Source organism: Dermacentor andersoni, chromosome 5 (assembly GCF_023375885.2).
Source record: "Dermacentor andersoni chromosome 5, qqDerAnde1_hic_scaffold, whole genome shotgun sequence".
Taxonomy (NCBI): Eukaryota; Metazoa; Arthropoda; class Arachnida; order Ixodida; family Ixodidae; genus Dermacentor; species Dermacentor andersoni.
In genome coordinates this window covers 171,258,976-171,276,139 of record NC_092818.1, presented here as the reverse complement: position 1 = coordinate 171,276,139, position 17,164 = coordinate 171,258,976, and the positions used below count along the sequence as shown (strand labels likewise).

The 17,164-nt window shown below is 47.8% G+C and overlaps 1 protein-coding gene across 1 annotated transcript in view; it reads left to right on the top strand.

Annotated features, from left to right (window-relative positions):
- The first annotated feature begins 554 nt into the window (after positions 1-554).
- The window catches only part of LOC126531616 (uncharacterized), a 59,857-nt gene continuing 43,247 nt past the window's right edge, over positions 555-17,164 (top strand). The window contains exon 1 of the mRNA XM_050179225.3: positions 555-1,604. Within this exon, the coding sequence (XP_050035182.1) occupies positions 1,490-1,604 (115 nt within the window). The 5' untranslated portion in view covers positions 555-1,489. The remainder of the gene's footprint in view (positions 1,605-17,164) is intronic.

Genomic DNA, 17,164 nt, shown 5'->3' with positions numbered 1-17,164 from the left:
CAGGCAGGTGCGTCGGCCACGCATGGCAAGTTCGCATCGCTTCTCGTCGACGGCTGCTGGGCTGCAAGGAGGGCGAAGAGGTGGGCAAGGCCGGCAGTGCGGCCTTCCTTCTCTCCGCGCGCAAGTGGCCCGTCAATGCAAGTATCCGCAGCCAAAGGGGTGGCAGCGTTGGCCGAAGGGGAATTTCTCCAAAGCCAAGCAAGCACGAAAGAAAAATGCAGATTGGCTGCGCCCCGCAGCTCCTGCTGTGCATCGGCGAGGGCCGCCGGCCTGTCCCGGGGATTAACAGCGGCAGCCGTCTGGGTGGAAGAGCAGGGTTCCGTGCATGTACGCTTGACGTTGGACGAGGTCTTCGCATATGCAGTCCTGTTTCCCCGGTAGCCTGGACGACGAGACTCGCGGTGCGTTGGCGAGGAGCGAGTCACGTGCGCCCGTGTTCGATTCTGGCTGATTTGGAGAAGCAGTGCTGTTGACGACGAACAGGGCGACGCTGCCCAACTGAGCAGAGCACAGCCGAGTGTTCCGCACGGCGTATTGTAGAAATATTCGAGTTTGGGAACAGCTTATGCTTGTTATTTTATTTCGCCGTCCTGGAAACGTTGAAAACTGATGATATGAATTATATTTGTTTATTGCTTCTTTTGTAGAAGAAAAAAGTGAAGTTGATGAGGCGCCTACTACGTCAGTTTCTCCACAGCAGTTGAATTACAAGAAAACTATAAGTGGATTTGGGTGTGGCATTCTTTTTTATCTTTATTTTTGTGTTTGTCAGGCGCTGCAGAAAAGTGGCGACTATAAGGACGTACAACACCCAGCTCTGCCCAGCTCTGCTATGCGTCACTGTACAGCTGACTGGCATAATAGCTGTTGTCAGTTTACAAAATAAATGTTGGAGGCCGCCTTCATATCCATGAAATATTGATCAGCTTATTTCCCAGAAAACGGTGTGTGCGGCAAACTAATCTGAGCCACGTGAAAGAGCACCAATATCCTGCGCGCACATCGATGCAGCTTTACCAAATAACTTAAGGATCGGAGATTGAGCATATGTGTCCTCACTCTCTCATTCTTTCTTTCCATCCTCCGAAAGAGAGAAGGTGTAAGGTGTTCGCCGCGGAAAGAAACGGCAGCGCCCGTCGGATCGTCCCCTCCTCTTCTTCGGGAGCCAAACCTGTTTGGAATGCCGCAGCGTCAGAAGGGGCCGACCGCCGCAACGCTGTACGGTCAGGTCCCCCGCCCTTTCCTCCCTCCCCTACTCACTCGCCCTCTTCCGTCTTGGCCGGCGGGGCCGCGAGGAACGACGCCGTCGCCGCCGCGGGAAGCCCAAGAAACGAGAACCAAAGGACGATAATGCCGGGTGAGTTCGGCTCCGCCAGCCGCCGTCGGGTCCCATGGCGACCGCCGAGACACCGCCACCAAGCCCTTGCCTGAGGCGTTCTTTGCCGCACCTTGGTTCGAGCCGTGTGGTGCAGGACCTCAGTGCGCGACCATGAGGATTACGCTCGCCGGCGGGTGCATCGCCGCGCTGGCCGTGGCGTGGCACCTGGTCGTCGTCGCGAGCGCCGATGCCGCGGTCGCCGCTAGCGCTGGGAAAAGCAGTCCAGGTGAGCAGGTTTCCGGCTCTTGCTTCCGAGCTAGACGTGCCGCTGCCGTGGCCCGTCCCCACTTGGGCCGCCCCTGGGAATATCGACGGAGTCGCGCGGGACGGCCGACGCTGACCGCTGGTCGCTTCTCGACGCAAGGGCGTCACGACGGCGGCGCCTCCATGTCGCGGTCGGTCACTCGGTGTCACGCCGTGCGTGAGGAGCGCCAGCGTCAGCTTCCTTGAGGGCTGTTGCGATGACAAAAGCAATGCGCACACTTGCATCTTCGGCGCCCCTAGATAGCAAACGATGTCAGGACTTTCAAGAACCCAATACATAACTCTGAAATAAGCTTTCGGAGAGCATCAGGGGCTGATTTCAGCACTGCAGAGTTATCACTTCCGAGCGCCCTTGTTAGGAGCATTCCAATTTCATCGTGCTCACTTGATTGCGCTGTTCAAACTATTCCATACTGCTAAAAACTAATTGCCATCAATACATTGGTGTCGCTTTAGCTTTGATGTTCCGTAATCACAATCAGAAAGAATAAACAAGTTTGGTCGCCGGTGCGAAGGAGCTACCTCGATGACCCTGGGTATCTGTGGCTCTACGAGCTGCTTCCTGCACTTGAGTCGTGCGGGAGGACTATTACTGCATTTTTCTTTACTTCGTGGATGTGAACCGACGTAGGGGCAAAAAGAAACAAAATAGAGCATGTCGAGCGGCAACGATGCTAATGCAACTGAAATGGCTAGGTCAATAGGCAAGGTTCTCAAGCAGAACCTGAAACCAATGCAAACAAACCTTCGTTCTATCATTCAAATGGTTAGGAAGGCAAGGACAAGCCTCTCTACATATATATATATGCAGGAATGACCACCGATCATCGAACTTAATTCCAGCCCTTCATGTGATATTACGGAACAGTACCTGACTGAAATTGAAAAGTTCACAAGTGCTGCCGTTACGAAACACCAATTATTGAGTCAAACTGTAATTTCGATTAGTCACAGTTACAATACGCCACATGGGATACGGTTCTGTTTTTTTTTTTTTTTTTTCGTATCAAGGAACGTTCCTTTCGTGTTTTGCGCACTGGCACATATCTGCCTCTTTAGAAGTAAACTGAAATGTACTTCACTGCACGGCTAGTGCACACCTGCGTTGTTGAGATGTTCGGTGATAAAAAAAAAAAGGTGTAGAAAAAGAACACCTGCGCCTTTAGGCGCTGTTATAACCTCAAGGACGGGCAGCCGGATAAGTCGCCTTCAACAGAGAGAGCTCGTGCTTATATATATATTTTGCCCTTGACCAAAAGTATCCTTGTCTCCAAAGGGTGGACGTTTGTGACGGATGCTAAGCATCTCAATTAATTCAACTTGCGATTCTTGAAAGGCGTAAAAGCTTGAAGGGACTTTGTGTTCCTTTGACAAGATGGTATAGCACGTAATAAAATAGAGAACATGAACGTATAGTCTTATGTAAATGAGAATTAGGTTCTTTCTTTCGCAAAGGTGTTGCAAGGAAAGGGAAATAGAAAGCTTTGCACGTAATACTACAAATGTCACATATTCACATGCAAAACAAACAAGGGCCAGATTCAGAAAGATTTTCGTTCGTAAGTTCTCCTTGCCTTTGGCCGTCCCCCTTCACTAATGATAGGCCCAATAATACTACGAGCAGTTCTAGGGTAAGAAGTGAATACGGGCCCAAAAGTCATTAATAGGAGATGATCGAACTCGTTAGGGGCATATGATATGACACAGAATGCAGTGAGTTTAATCCACTCGCGGCTACTTTCACATCACATTTCCTTCTATGGACGCTGCATGCAGAGGGCTGACTGTATGCGAAGTGCATGCATTAATGTCGACTGTGAATTTGGTACAGCTGCACACACTGTGCGCATATATCAAATATTTGAATTGGCAACTATAAGTTGCGCAATCAAAACATGTTTTTGATTATCGTCAAAAATTAAGTGTTAATGTTTTGTCACCCTCTCTTGCTCGAGGTTGGTCTCCATAGCCTCTTTCGGCGTCTGACGATATCTTTTTATACAAGGGCAATTATATTGTCCCTTAATTTATGTTCACAAGGACGTAACATTAGTATGTTGAGGGAATTAATCATACATAGACATATGTTAGTGACATGTTCCTCTACCTGTAACAGCGCTTGAAAGTTGAACGCCAGGCGCCATTTGCGTTGACAACATGCTTATCACGTACGACTGATATTATCATTCAGCAATGACACATCCGATGCAAGTAAGCAAGTTGCTGTTGATTAATAACAATACACCGATAGGAAGGAAGGATACGTTAAAGCCGGCTATCCCAGCACACTGTTTATCGATTTCTCTATGAACAGTCACACACGTGCCAGAAACAAAGAAACACACAAACTCTACGAAAAATAAGTATAAACAGTAGACAAAACCAAACTAAACAAGTAGAAACGACACACACGCTCTAGAAGTCATTGTACACTGTTCAATAAAAGCCTTACTGTATACGTAACACCGTAATGCCATTTTTTAAAGTAGTCTATACATCAAACACTCAGTTTACATAGTTCATAGAAATGTACAAATCAACTCAAATAAATAAGGTTGCTGTTGACAGGAAAATTCCGTAGAACGGTCAAGGCACATCTCGCTTTAGCGTGGCATGACCATGGGCCAAGCATTTTTCTAATAGAAAATTTATTTGTCCAAGTGGCTTATCTCGAAAATGGACTCACTGTTGATCATATTGTGGGAGGTCTGTGAGCAAGTGCTCCACGGAAACGTCTGGAGTGTTCGAGCATGCGCATTTGCAGGTTGTCTCCTTTCCCACATGGCGTAAAAAGAGAAGTGTGTAGGCCACGTCCAGTAATAAACGGTGCAGAAGGGTATAGAATTTGCATTCAATCTTCAGTTTCACAGCAAACCGCAGAGTCTACTCGACGCAGACAATGACATGTTTAACCCCTTCTCCTCACATAGTTGTCCTACGCATCTTACGTAGAACGTTCCTGGCCTCAAATTGAACGATTTCGAGAAGGGTTATCACATTCCAGGAGTAAGCATCCGTTGCCATCCGGTCGGCTACCTAGTTGCCAGTTATACCAGTATGACTGGGAATACATTGCGAGTGAACTCTATGGCATGAATATGAATTGATGGTCAGTGTATTTGCTACTGCATACAATAGCGAACAGGAGCTGGCATTAAAAAAAAACAGTATCGAACCAAGGACTTAGGGGCTGCAATTGAGTCAGAATATGTGACCCAATTGTTATTTACTCCATTATCAGCAATGTATGTTTTTGCCGGGAGAATCCCAAATCGTTCTGCCGAAGTAAAAGACGTCTTTTGCGACAAACGGCAACTGCTACTTACGTTGTGCGTTGAGACGTAAAAGGAAGATGTGGAACTTGTCTCCGTTGTAGATCCATCAGTAAACGCGAACGTGTTGCGTCTCGCAATCGACCGATGTGCAGGAGCGTCAGAAATTTTATTTATGGTGGATGCACTGCCGATTTTTTTGTCAATTTCTGGAATTCTATTAGGCACAAACGGTATCGCCGAAATGCCAAGGCGGAAAATCCATGTGTGGCCGAGGTAATTGACTTTCCTGGGAAATAATGCACTGGTGATGAGAGCAAAATGCGTTGCATATTCGGGCAGATCCTTGAGGGAAAATAGTCTGCGATTTATTATTATCGTGTTGCGTTTTTAAAATGACCAATTGTCGAAGAGCTTCTTCAACAACTAGAGCTTGAACAGGTAATTCTCTGGCCTCAACTATAAGAGAGCAAGCGATATTAAGTGAAAGTACTTCGCGTAGCAGGGTTTCATCAAAATGGTTAGCTGTGACCTCCCAAGAAATTCACGCTCGGAGCTCTTCAGCACTTGATGTACAAAAATAACTGAGAGCTAGAAACAAATCGACTGAACTTCTGCGCATGTGTCATGCAGCCCCTGGCAAAGTAATTCATGACACATATGCGTCCGCTTTTAGAACAGCTTTTAATAAACCCGAAGGCAGACCTTAACGCAACATACAGTTTCATTTTCATTCCAGGCACTCACCTACGAAGTGTCAAAGGTTTGCTGTAAATCTGACTATTGATAATTGGCACGCAAGAATTTGTGTCTTCTGACACAGCAGTGTACGCTGCACGGGGTTCTGCCATACCAGGGCATGATGTCATTTTCAAAAGCTATCGATGGGGCTGGCTTTCGAATCTCGCAAAACTTCATACACGGAGCATATGCCAGAAGCAGAAGCGTCATCTGTTTGAGTTCCCAACAAACTTCTCAGTTATACGTCCATCCGAGCAGTATATTTGCGCTTGACATGTGCGGACTCACTTATTCGGCTTCTAGAACCATCGATAAGTATGGATTTATACTGACTTCAAGGGGCGAGGCTAGAAACGGCATTGCTTGACGTATAAACACAGCTTGAAGTCTTACATTCTCTAGAAAGAAGTTGGACGGTCCTGCTAAAGAAAAAACGTCGAGGAAACCTGACATTGAGTGGGTTCGTTTGCCAAAAACAGCGAATTGCGAAAAACGTGCGCTCAGGTTCTTACTTTTCGTCTCAGTGGAAGCGGAGGTTGGGCGGAATGAATCGACAGGCAGGTGCGTCGATTCATTGGAAAAGGGACTGGTTGAGCGAGTAGCCGCTTGAGACGTTGGCTCAAGCGGCTACTAAAGTAAATGTAACAGAAAAAAGTAACGCCACTCTGCTGGACATCCGAACATTTTTGAGTTGCACTTGGACTAACTCATACCAGCATCTTCAGCCTGCTTCCACTCGCAGATTCTTGAGCACATCAACACTCAGTGACAGCCTATGAATTAAAAGAATGTATGTACGCTGTCCAACTCAAACAAATTTGCATGGATGCGCCAGCCAATTAGGTTCGCTTATTTACCTGACGTCAAGCGATTGCGCTTGTTTGACACAACTGTTTTCTTCGTACAAGTGGGTCTTCGTGTCAGTGGTTTTAGGATGAAACCTGAACGCCTTGGGCAATTTTATGGGCGTTCGTTATACATTTGCTTAGCCATAGGTGACATTTCTTTTGGAACAAATAGCTGTTCATGATTACGTGGCACTGAGTTTTGCACTGGCAGAAATTAAAGAGAAGGAACTAGGACACAGAAAGACAAAGTGCGAAACTACAAACTCAGTATTTTTGTTAGAGAACACGTTAATATACAAAGTGATCGGTCTGTGTATTAACGTGTTCTCTAACAAAAATGAAGAGTTGGTAGTTCTGCGCGTCGTCCTTCTTTGTCCTTGTACCCTTCCTTGTAAATTTTTGTAAAGTTTTCCGCGTTGTCGGAAAACTTAAAAACAGAAGAAAGAAACAAACGCATTCCGCGCAGCTATCACGCTGATGTTTTTGTCGGCAATTTCTCGAATCGCGTTCCCATTTGGTGGCTTAATTTGCGCCTGCTGTCCAACCTCTTTCGTTGCAGCGAAGTGAAGAGCGGAGGGGCTTACTCTCTCCCTCCGGGAGGAACCTGCCAGTTAAACACTTAACCGCAACGTTACTCCTCTCTCTGTGGAGGCCGGTCGAAACGAGATGGGACAGTGCTACCTGTCGAGAAGGACAGATAAGACCGAGGGAGGAAGAAGAGCCGGGACGACGCGCTGTGTCGTTACGCGCCGGGTTACGTCGGCGTCGACGCTGAGCGATGACCCGCGACCGTCACCGATGAGGGGCCGCAAGGGGAAACATCGATGAGCGTCCCGTTCACGGTGCGATGCGCGCGCGCGCCTCACCGGATGCACTTCCCCCCTTGTCCGCATTGCGCAACCGCGAGACTCTCGCTCGTTGGCTGGCAACCCTACGGGCACCACTGCTAGAGGCCGCGTTGGGACCCGCCCAGAACCGTACAGAGAGAGCGAGAAAGAGAGAGAGAGAAGCGATAAGGGAAATGCAAGGGAAGGTTAACTAAGCCGAGCCCAGTTGGCTAGAGCCTGCACTGCAGGGAAGTGGGAAAGAAGAGTGATAGGAGAGAAGAAAATTTCACAGTATGCACGCATGCCCGCACAGCCATGCACAAGCGTTCATCTTTCAGTCAGTCACAGGCGGTCATATGAGCTGGCAGACCTCAAGAAGCGCGTAGCAGAACTTTCGTGGTCTTCCCCATCGCAGACGTACCAAGTCAGGGTTCCAGGATTTTCTGCTTTGCAATGGGCCTGTCATCTAGTTTTCCTCAATTTTATTTGAAGCGCGACAACGGAGACAGGAGATGTAAAACGAGGCTTCCAACAAAATTCAGCACGAATCGCCATCTTACTGTAGTTTTCCTAGAGCAGTCGACGATCATGAATCTCATCTTCGTGTCACAGGCACTCACGCAACAGGTGATTTAAAGAATATCCATCTTCCAAAGGCGCTCGGGTTCAAAGCTCGTGGGAGAGCTAACTGGTCAGTGGTCGAGATAACCAAGAAACGTTTAGAGTACCAGTTAAAGAAAATCAGGAAGGATCTTCACAGGCGTAGGTAACTTTATGAGATGAGGCAGATAGACCGTGTGCTAGATTACGATATAGTAGCACATAGGTAACTTGCAAAGGCTAGGTGGCTATTTGTCGCCACCCAGATTTTAAGGTGTCATTATAAATCATCAGCATTGCCCTTCTTTGGGTGTGGCCTTGGACCACCTAAGGAACACGAATCAAATGAGCTTTACATGTAATACGCTCTACACCAGCCCCGCATGATGTCATGATTCAATGTTCTGGATTAACCTCGTTAACAAGTTATAGCCAGGCTAACCTGAGCAGTGTGAAGGCAACGTGATTATTTCCTATAGAGCCTTGTAGTATTGTTAGACAATTCACCTAAAACGCCACCTTGAGCTAACTAGCTCTGCGTACTTCATTAATCTTTAACAATCTTTGTCTGCCACTCGCGTGGCCTTTGTTGGGAGCATTATACAGAGAGATGTTTTTTTTTTTTTTGCTTTTTACGTTGGTCATAACCCTTTATGTCCGCGAATAGAGTGCAGAGTCCCGGATCGATACAGAACAACGCAACTGTCCATGCGATGGCTGCTAAGGGCACTTCTGTTCCCTTCATTGTGTGCCACGACAAAGTGGGCATAAATTGTTATCCATAACGCATAAAATGTTCCACCTATGCTGTGAAGCCTGCTTTGTGTGTTGTATTAATAAATCTTTCGTGGCATCTCAACCGGCGATGGTAGCGACGATTCACGAAGCGCATAAAAGAAGATTAGATCCGCGCAGTCATGAATCAAACACTAATGACGAACGAATGAAACAGCAAACACTAGGTGAGTGACGCCACCGAAGAGACTAACTGCGACGTCTGATAGTGCAACTGGAGCAAATCGCATGCGAGAATGGATAATTGCAAGGTCGCAAAGTGAAAATAGGCGTATGTTAGTACTACTGTACTATCGTAGTGAAGGCTTTTGATGATGACAACGAACACTTCAGTTTTATCCACCTTGCTGCATCAAAGCAGCAGCTGAAGTGCATATGTGTACGTACTATATGTACTATGCTCCCAGATGACAGCGAGGGACGACGTCATACCATTGAACAATAGCATAACAGGGAAGACAAATTATTTTCGAGAGCTGGACCATATGCCGAGCAATCAAACCCTTTTAACCGTCACCTTCATAATCTTGTGGACCCCAGAAGAACGTTCATAAAACATGGAAGATATGCGAATTAAACGCTTTTTTATATATTCAGTTAGTCTTGAATGTGCGGTTTGAATTAAAATGACTTTAACTTCTTGTAACGGATCATATTCATTGAAATGCACTGAAACGTATTGTTTTCGTCGCCGCTTGCCATATGCGGAGTTGACAATAAGAAAATGTTTTAATTTGTTCTCGTGGCTAGATCATTTTAATTCTCAGCTTATTGCCTTGCTGCTGGTTAGTAAATAAGTGTGTCAGAACATGGGCTTTCCGCCTCTATTCTAATTAAACTGGCAAACTAACGAAAGTTGTCACGTTCTATATTTTCCGCATTTTGTTTCGGAATTCTTTCTAAAACTCGGATTTGTGCTCACCTGAGGCAAACAGTGTAAAAGGGAACAAATGGAAAGGTCGTTCCCTCAGCACATGGTAGTGAAGCAACAGGGGCACTTGAGCGATGCGACACGAGGTTCGTGTGTACGATTCACGTTCGCAACAGTGAACAATCATTGCATCCCTCTTGCAGCGGGGGAAGGTATGCGCACGCTGACGCAATAGACCCATAGGCGCTGACTGAAAAGAAAAGAACGAAGTCCACAGAACGCCTTCTTTATCTCGCGTGACCGCTTCTGCGGTATGACAGAGGCACAGGCGCGAGCAGGCAATCCGCTTCACTCGGCGCTCCCCATTCGACCCCCCCTCCCCCCGATACGCAACCGCACGGGGGTTTGAGGTTGCTATCCGCGCTCGCAAGCGCAAAAGCCGCGCTCTGCTGCGCGCACGGAATATGGAGATGGGTTTGCTGGCGGGGGACTCTGAGATCTTCCGTGGCGGAGAGACGCTCCAATACACGGAAAGGTTTCCTCGGCGACGGCGCACCCAGAGACGACAGCAGCAAGGAAGGAAGCGAGGACTGATAGGAAATCGTGAGAAACTTGAAGGAAATGTTGCTCTGGTGGGTCACCCACTTGGATACTTCACAAGCAACTTTAACAGCACTGAGGACGTGACGCCACAGTAAGGCTCGCCACTGAACAGACATCGTGGGAGTGCCACAGCGAGCCTAGAGAGGCGTTGTGATAACGTCATTGTGATAAGTAACCTGGTTGAGTGGGCGAGAAAGGAGGAGGAAAGAGAAAAGTAGAAGGCAGGGAGGTTAACCAGAATAACGTCCGGTTGGCTACGCTACACTGGGGGAATGGGAAAGGGGAAAACAAAGATCACAGGGAGAGAGAGGAGGAAGCTTTCGTATGTGACAAAGGGGTGGAGTAGTACAGAAAACAGGCGGTGTGCAGACTTTCTGAGTCCATGGCGTATGCAAAACAAAGGGCCGCGATAGAACAGCGAGTGACTGGTGGGCGTGCCCGACAGCGTCCTTTCTTATCAATCTAACAAGAAAAATTATTGTACAGTGCTCCGCAATTGAAACGCCATACTCGGAGCACGTGATGCTGGCGCTTTTTGCGCTACTGAAGAGAGCTGGGAAAACCTTTGTGACGTATTGTGACTGCATTTGATCTCCTAGTGATCACCCAGCTCTCTCCGGTGGCGCAAAGAGCGGCGGCCGTCATATACGGTCTGGGTATCGCGTTTCAATCGCTGAACGCTGCACGCTTAATGGTTTACAAGTTATATCTTACCTGTTCGTGCAGTGGATAGGCAGTTCGAGAGCTTAAAGAATCCAGGTCACGCGGTTCATTATACTGACTGTGCTGGCGGGCTGTTAAGCAGGTGAAACAGAAAAGGAACCACAACACGATAAGATGTTGTGCACGCTTCAGCAAGATAAGAGTTCGGGGATTAGGATCCCAGGGGTCTCGCCATGGTCCCTTTTGTCAGGACAAATTTTAAAAATAGTACTAATAAAGAGACATGAGACAGCGCACACCTTGGCAATATCGCAGTGTGTTCAGTCTGCCCTTAATCTGGCAGGAAATGTCCACACGACATCGCCCTTGCTAGCTCGCGTGTTGCTTCGTGACTTATATCAAATTAGGTATTGATTCGACCCTCAACGAAAAAGCACGCATCCAAACACTATCGTGCAAGGGTCAGCATGCAGCAAGAGGAACTGCCCACCCCATCCTATACATTGACAGCCTCTTCGATCCGCAGCTGCTACGCGTAATTTGTAACCGGCCGCAGTGCTGCACGCGCGGCTCGGCACCGCAAGTCGTGCGTCCGATGCACCAATGTCAAGCGCGGCACGCCCGTTTCGCGTCGTCGTGACCAGCGAGCAAAGACAACACCGTAGCTGTGTGCAGCTGACGCCCCCCAACCCCTCTTCCTGCGGATGCGAAGTCGTGCCGACGAATGACGCCGACAGCGGGAGGTTACCGCGCCGTCAGGTTTCCTTCCTCGAACACCACCACCCTCGCCACCTTTCTTACTCACCCACCTTCTCACGTGCACACACCCAACTCCCCTGCCCTGCAGGACTTCCTGTACGCCGTCTCAGCAGCTCCATGCAGTGTAGCGAAAGCTGCAGGTACCATCAGCCAATCGTAAACGAAATCCAGAAGGACTCGCCCATGCTCGACTCTAATCTTTCCGTGCGCGACACTGTTTGAATGGAACGATCATCACAAGATCAACTACGCGAAATTCTCAAGCCCTTCCTCTTCTAAGGCGCCGCAGCCACTACTACCAGTTAGCAATGAACTGCCGGTACAGGTAGCTTTGACTGCACTGCACGCAGTTGGCAAGGAGAAGCCGACGCTTCCTTCCTTCCTTCCTTTTCTCTGCGAAGCACTACATCTGGGCGTCCCGCGTTCGTTGTCATTGTTGTCTTCCTTACGGCCTTTCCTCTTCACTCTTATGACTGTTTACGGGGGCTTGTGCGACGAATCGCAGGTCGACGTCCTCACCCCTCGACGCTCTCACGTAAAAGCGAGAGTGCGACGAAGAAAAACGCGTAAGTTGCGAGCTTCCCTTTGTTTTTGCCGGTCTGCGAATTGCGAGTGCAAGTGGGGGGGGAGGGAGGGGGGGGAAGAGAGATATGCCAAGACGATTTCAACATTACGGTCTGTGCGTTCACGGTACGCTCGATATTCATTCTATACGTATATAATATGCGTGCGCTACGTGCTGGAATCGGTATCGCGGGATGTCGTGACGGAGTCATTGAAGGGAATGTTTGTAGATGGAGCCAAGAAGGAATACGCGGGACCGAACGTGCAGTGCCTTTATTTTCGCCCCATTACCTATCATTGAGATGTTCGTGATCGAAATCGCGCTTGCCGAAAACGGTATACGCAAGGACGCCGCAAGCGATAGCCAAGTCGTGACACTTAAGGAATGTCATTTGCTTGGTCCCGTGCTTGTGCTAACCTTGAGCGTACACCGGCCTGCAGCCAGTGTCGGCAATCATCATTCTCGAATGCATGACCCTTCGGGATCGCTTCGTTGCAGCTATCTGTGCTTGCTTGCTCCTACAGCTTTAGAAAGTTTGGCATGCTTCATTTTATATTTCGTTTGGATATGATTGGCTCGCTAACGGTTCTTAAGTTGTATTCTCACGTCTTTATAGCTTATGACGGTGCGTGAGTTGTATGCGACACACAGACAGACACACGCACGCACACGCACGCACGCACGCATGTAAGTTTACAGCATGCGGCTATCGGCAAGGCCTGGTTGTACGGCAACACATGATTTTAAGAGTAGCATTGTAACAAACTTCTCATGGTTGTGACAATAAAAATATATTAAGAAATATAGTAAACAGTATAAAATGAAAACAAGCAGCATAATTTTAATGCCAAATACACACACTATCAGTCAAACAGAGAGGCGGAGAGACAGAGAGAGAGGCAGAGGAAACTGGGGTCATACGGCTTCTTCCGGCCGTGAACCAAGGCGCGGCGTCGCTTGAATCATGTCTCTCCCTCCAAACTGGAATTCGGCGTGACGCCAACTCTTCGTCGCGGCATCGAGGTCGCCGATACTACGACGACGACGACGAGCGTCTTCCTACACGCTCGGTTTCGAGGTGAAGTTCAGCGTTTTGAAAGAGAAGTCCCGCTCCTCCGCGACCTGCTTGCCGAGGCAGTCTGCGTACCAGTCAGAGAGCGTCGCTGCGCCCTCTTCGATATTTGTGGACTACAGCACAAGTCCTGCTTCCGTTTCCTATACGTCCCGATACCACCTTAAAGAGCCAGCATGGGTCAGAGCCATCATTAACTACACTATTAACATGGGCCTGTATTCAGAAAGAATGTTTTTACGCTATAACTGTTCATAGGAAAATGCACCAGACAATCGTGATGTTGGACATAATATTTACGAAGGCAATTGGCCAATGGCAAACAGTTCTTACGAACGAAAAGCGTCGTGAGTTTCACATATGGTCCCTTTACCTTCTGTCGTCTTCTGTCACCATGCGTATATTAGTCTCGGAAGGATATATCAGCGCGGACACTGAGGCGCCGACACCTCTTTTTTTTCTTTTCGCCGGGAAAATGTGAATAAACCTCCAAGGTAGCCTGCCAATTTGGCGGTCGATGCTACAGTTGTGCGCGGTAGCGGCTACATTTAGCGCTGGAACTCTGGCAACCAGGCATCTTGAACTTTTCGACAACCTACTCCGAACGACAACCTACTCCCTAATCCTCTAATGCGGGTTCGACCTCCAGCTCGACCAATACTGGAGAATTTCGCTTCGCTTTTTAACCAGTGACGCCTTAGGTTGACGGGAATGCGGCCACTTTCTTTCGATCGAGCGGCCGTGGCGCTTCATTCTGAGTTTCTTGTTAACCGCAAGGAAGGAAGGAAGGAAAAAGTGGAGAAGGAAGGCATGGAGGTTAACCAGTTTAGCTTAACCGGTTTGCTACCCTACACATGGGAGCGGGATGGGGGGATGAAAGATGGGGAGAGGAGATAGAGAGAACATAACATGGCACACACATCGTTAGTTACAGTCTGTCACTCTTGCGCGATACGTGACACCGCAAAGTACTACACGGTGCCCATATGGTGCCTTCGCTCTTGCACTGGGCTCGAAAAAGAGCGCAACTCGATCAATTCATGAAGAACCCGTCGACGCAGCACAGTAACGTTGTAACTCACGATGAAGCCCATCCTACTAATGGCAAATGTGACTGTTACCACGCAGACAAACCCTATCGAGAACATCAACAGGAACACAGGAACAGTGCTATTGCAAGTGCGTACACCAAGATGAAGTGGTTGTTATTAATGTACAGAGGTCGAGTTCGCAAAGCTTTTCGCTCGTTGGAGCTGTTTCCAATCGACAGGCCGCTTGACTTCGCTAATAATATGCCCAACGTGGTGATTGGCTGGCACCTATACTTTTACGAACAGAACCTCCCTGCCTTTCCTGTCTTCTCTCTCTCTCTCTCTCGCGCGCGCGCGTAAGGTTTTTTTTTTTGTGTGTGTGTGAATAAAGGCCAAGCTCAGTATAGTTGCGGCCCGGTTCGTTCTCTCTTCGAGAAGCAGCCATACCCCATCGAAGGTTAAATATCAATCTTTTTTTCAAGGAATGTCTTATTTAATTTTAACTGTGCTAGCAATGTGTTACCAAAATCACAATCTTATATATGAGTCCTGGGATGTAAATTGTCTTGTTGACACTTTATCTGTTCAACCACGCCTCATCTGTTCATCTGTCCGCAGTCGCATGTGAAACGGAAGCTATATACGACCACATTCCACGTACAATGTGTGTTTGCAGCTGACCTCGTGTGCGTGTATGCGTTCAAGCGTACGGCATTCCTGCGTGCTCAACGTTCACTGGAATAAATTTTCACAGTAGGTAATTGTGGGACCACGTAATCACATATAATTCAGCCGGCAACGCTGATATACAATCCGCTCACTTAGCTTCGGGTTTTTCTTGACCTGACCTATCCTCTTTGTGCGTTGGTCCTTGTTTACGCAGGAAATGAGTGGATTATTTCCGCAATGCATTATAAAACTTGCTCTTTCTCTGTCTAGATTTTTGTCGTTTTTTTTTATAGCCAACGATGCTTAATCGCTCTCACCGGAACAATTTACAGCGTCCCACAAACATCTCGACTTGCGCTATTAATTTGTGCAAAACCACAGCCGAGAATATGTTTTCATGAGGTCACAATAAATGTCTTCTAACAAATTTATAACGTAATCATCGCTTTCCATGATGACCAGTTGTAAGTTTTCCTAAAAGGGCTGGACACCCTGCTGGCATATTCTTCCTTTGCATACGAGGACTGCGTATGGGCGAAGCTGAGCATAGCGTTATGGTGTAAGAACGGCGAACTTTTGCACACTTGATGCTTTTCGTGTAAAGATAATTAAAAAGTACACGTTTTCAGAATTCAAATTAACTTTTAAGGTATAAATAAATTGGAAAATAAGACACTGGTTGGTTTGCTCACACTACGTGTTAATTCCCACTACAATTCTGGTGAAGTTCTGGTAACGAAGGGATCGCAGAGCGTTCACAGAAGAAAAAGTATTGAGACCATGGACTCGACTGTCATCCGCTCAGAGGGTCAGAAGAGCGCTGTTGCCCGTTTTCAAGGCGTATGAGCTCTGGGACCACCTTTGATTGCAATTGAACGCTGTTGTATGTACATGTGCATCACTTATTATCCCTTTCCTTCTCTCTTTCCTTTTTTCTGCCCCTCCCCCAGCGTAGGGTAGCAAACAAGGTGCAACGTGGTCAACCTCCCTGCCTTTGCTTTTCTTCTTCTTCTTCTTCTTCTCTCTCTCTCTGGCGAAAGCAGTTAGCCTAGGTTGATTCGTATTGCTAAGAAACCCTATAACGTTATTTACACGCAAGGCGCTTGTCACATTCTAAGATCGCCTTCGCAGTTTCACATCGAAGGCATGAGGGGCGCGGCAGACTGCAGTCTCGTGTATCCGAGCCGCGCAGTGACGCAGCACTGCGGATGTCATTAGCAAACAATGCGGACCCAGCGTTGCGTCACACATTGCAGCGGGACGCGGAAGAACAGCGGTGCGTCCCCACTCGCGCACACAATCGGATACGTTTGCGCCATCGAATGACGCGAACGCTGCCGCGTCCGTTGTGCCGCGCGGGGTACGAGGAAAGTGACTGGACACTTCGGTTACGTGTGAGGCTGCGGGTCAGCAGGGCCGCGCACCTGATGACAGTCGATGGAGGCATGTTTGCCGGGTCCTGACACCGTGCGCACGGAGCGTGGCCGGCACATCAACATGCGATGCCCTGGCGGTTTGCTTTCGTGCCGACTTCCGTGTGCTTATACGCTTCGTCTTCATAGGGACACCAATTTGACCATCGTACGAGGCATGTTCAAAATTCGAGGACTGTTTGGTCATAAAAAATGTATATCTTCGTTAGTAAAAGCTTTTATTGAAGGTTTTAGTTTCGGCCAAACCTACTTCACTTTTCTACATAATCGCCGTTAACTTCTTAGCACTTTTTAGCACATTGTGTAAATAGTGGTGCATTCGAGAAGAGGAAATTTATCAGCCAGAGCACTAATTGTAAATCGTCGATCAAATTGCAGTTCTTTGTCCACTTGCTGAACGATTTCATCGACCTTGATACTGGGCCTGTCCCTCCGTTTTTCATCATGCACATTTGTGCAGCCATTTTTTGAAGCTTCGACACCATTGTCAAACCTTTCCTTCACTGGTTTCTGTGGGTCCATAAAAAAGTCACAACTCCCGATGAATTTGGGCAGCTGTGATCCTTTTGGACACAAAAATCGAATACGGCACATAATTTGCAGCTGGCGGGAGCAACGAGTTTCGCAGACATTGTCGTCAGCATTCGCTGACAAGTGGACGACTATACTCAATCAAAATAACTTTCAGTGCCTTCGGAAACAATCAACAATTGGCGCTGCATGTGTTCAATTTTGTTCTAACTCGCCAATATTTAAATGTAAGAAAACGGTTT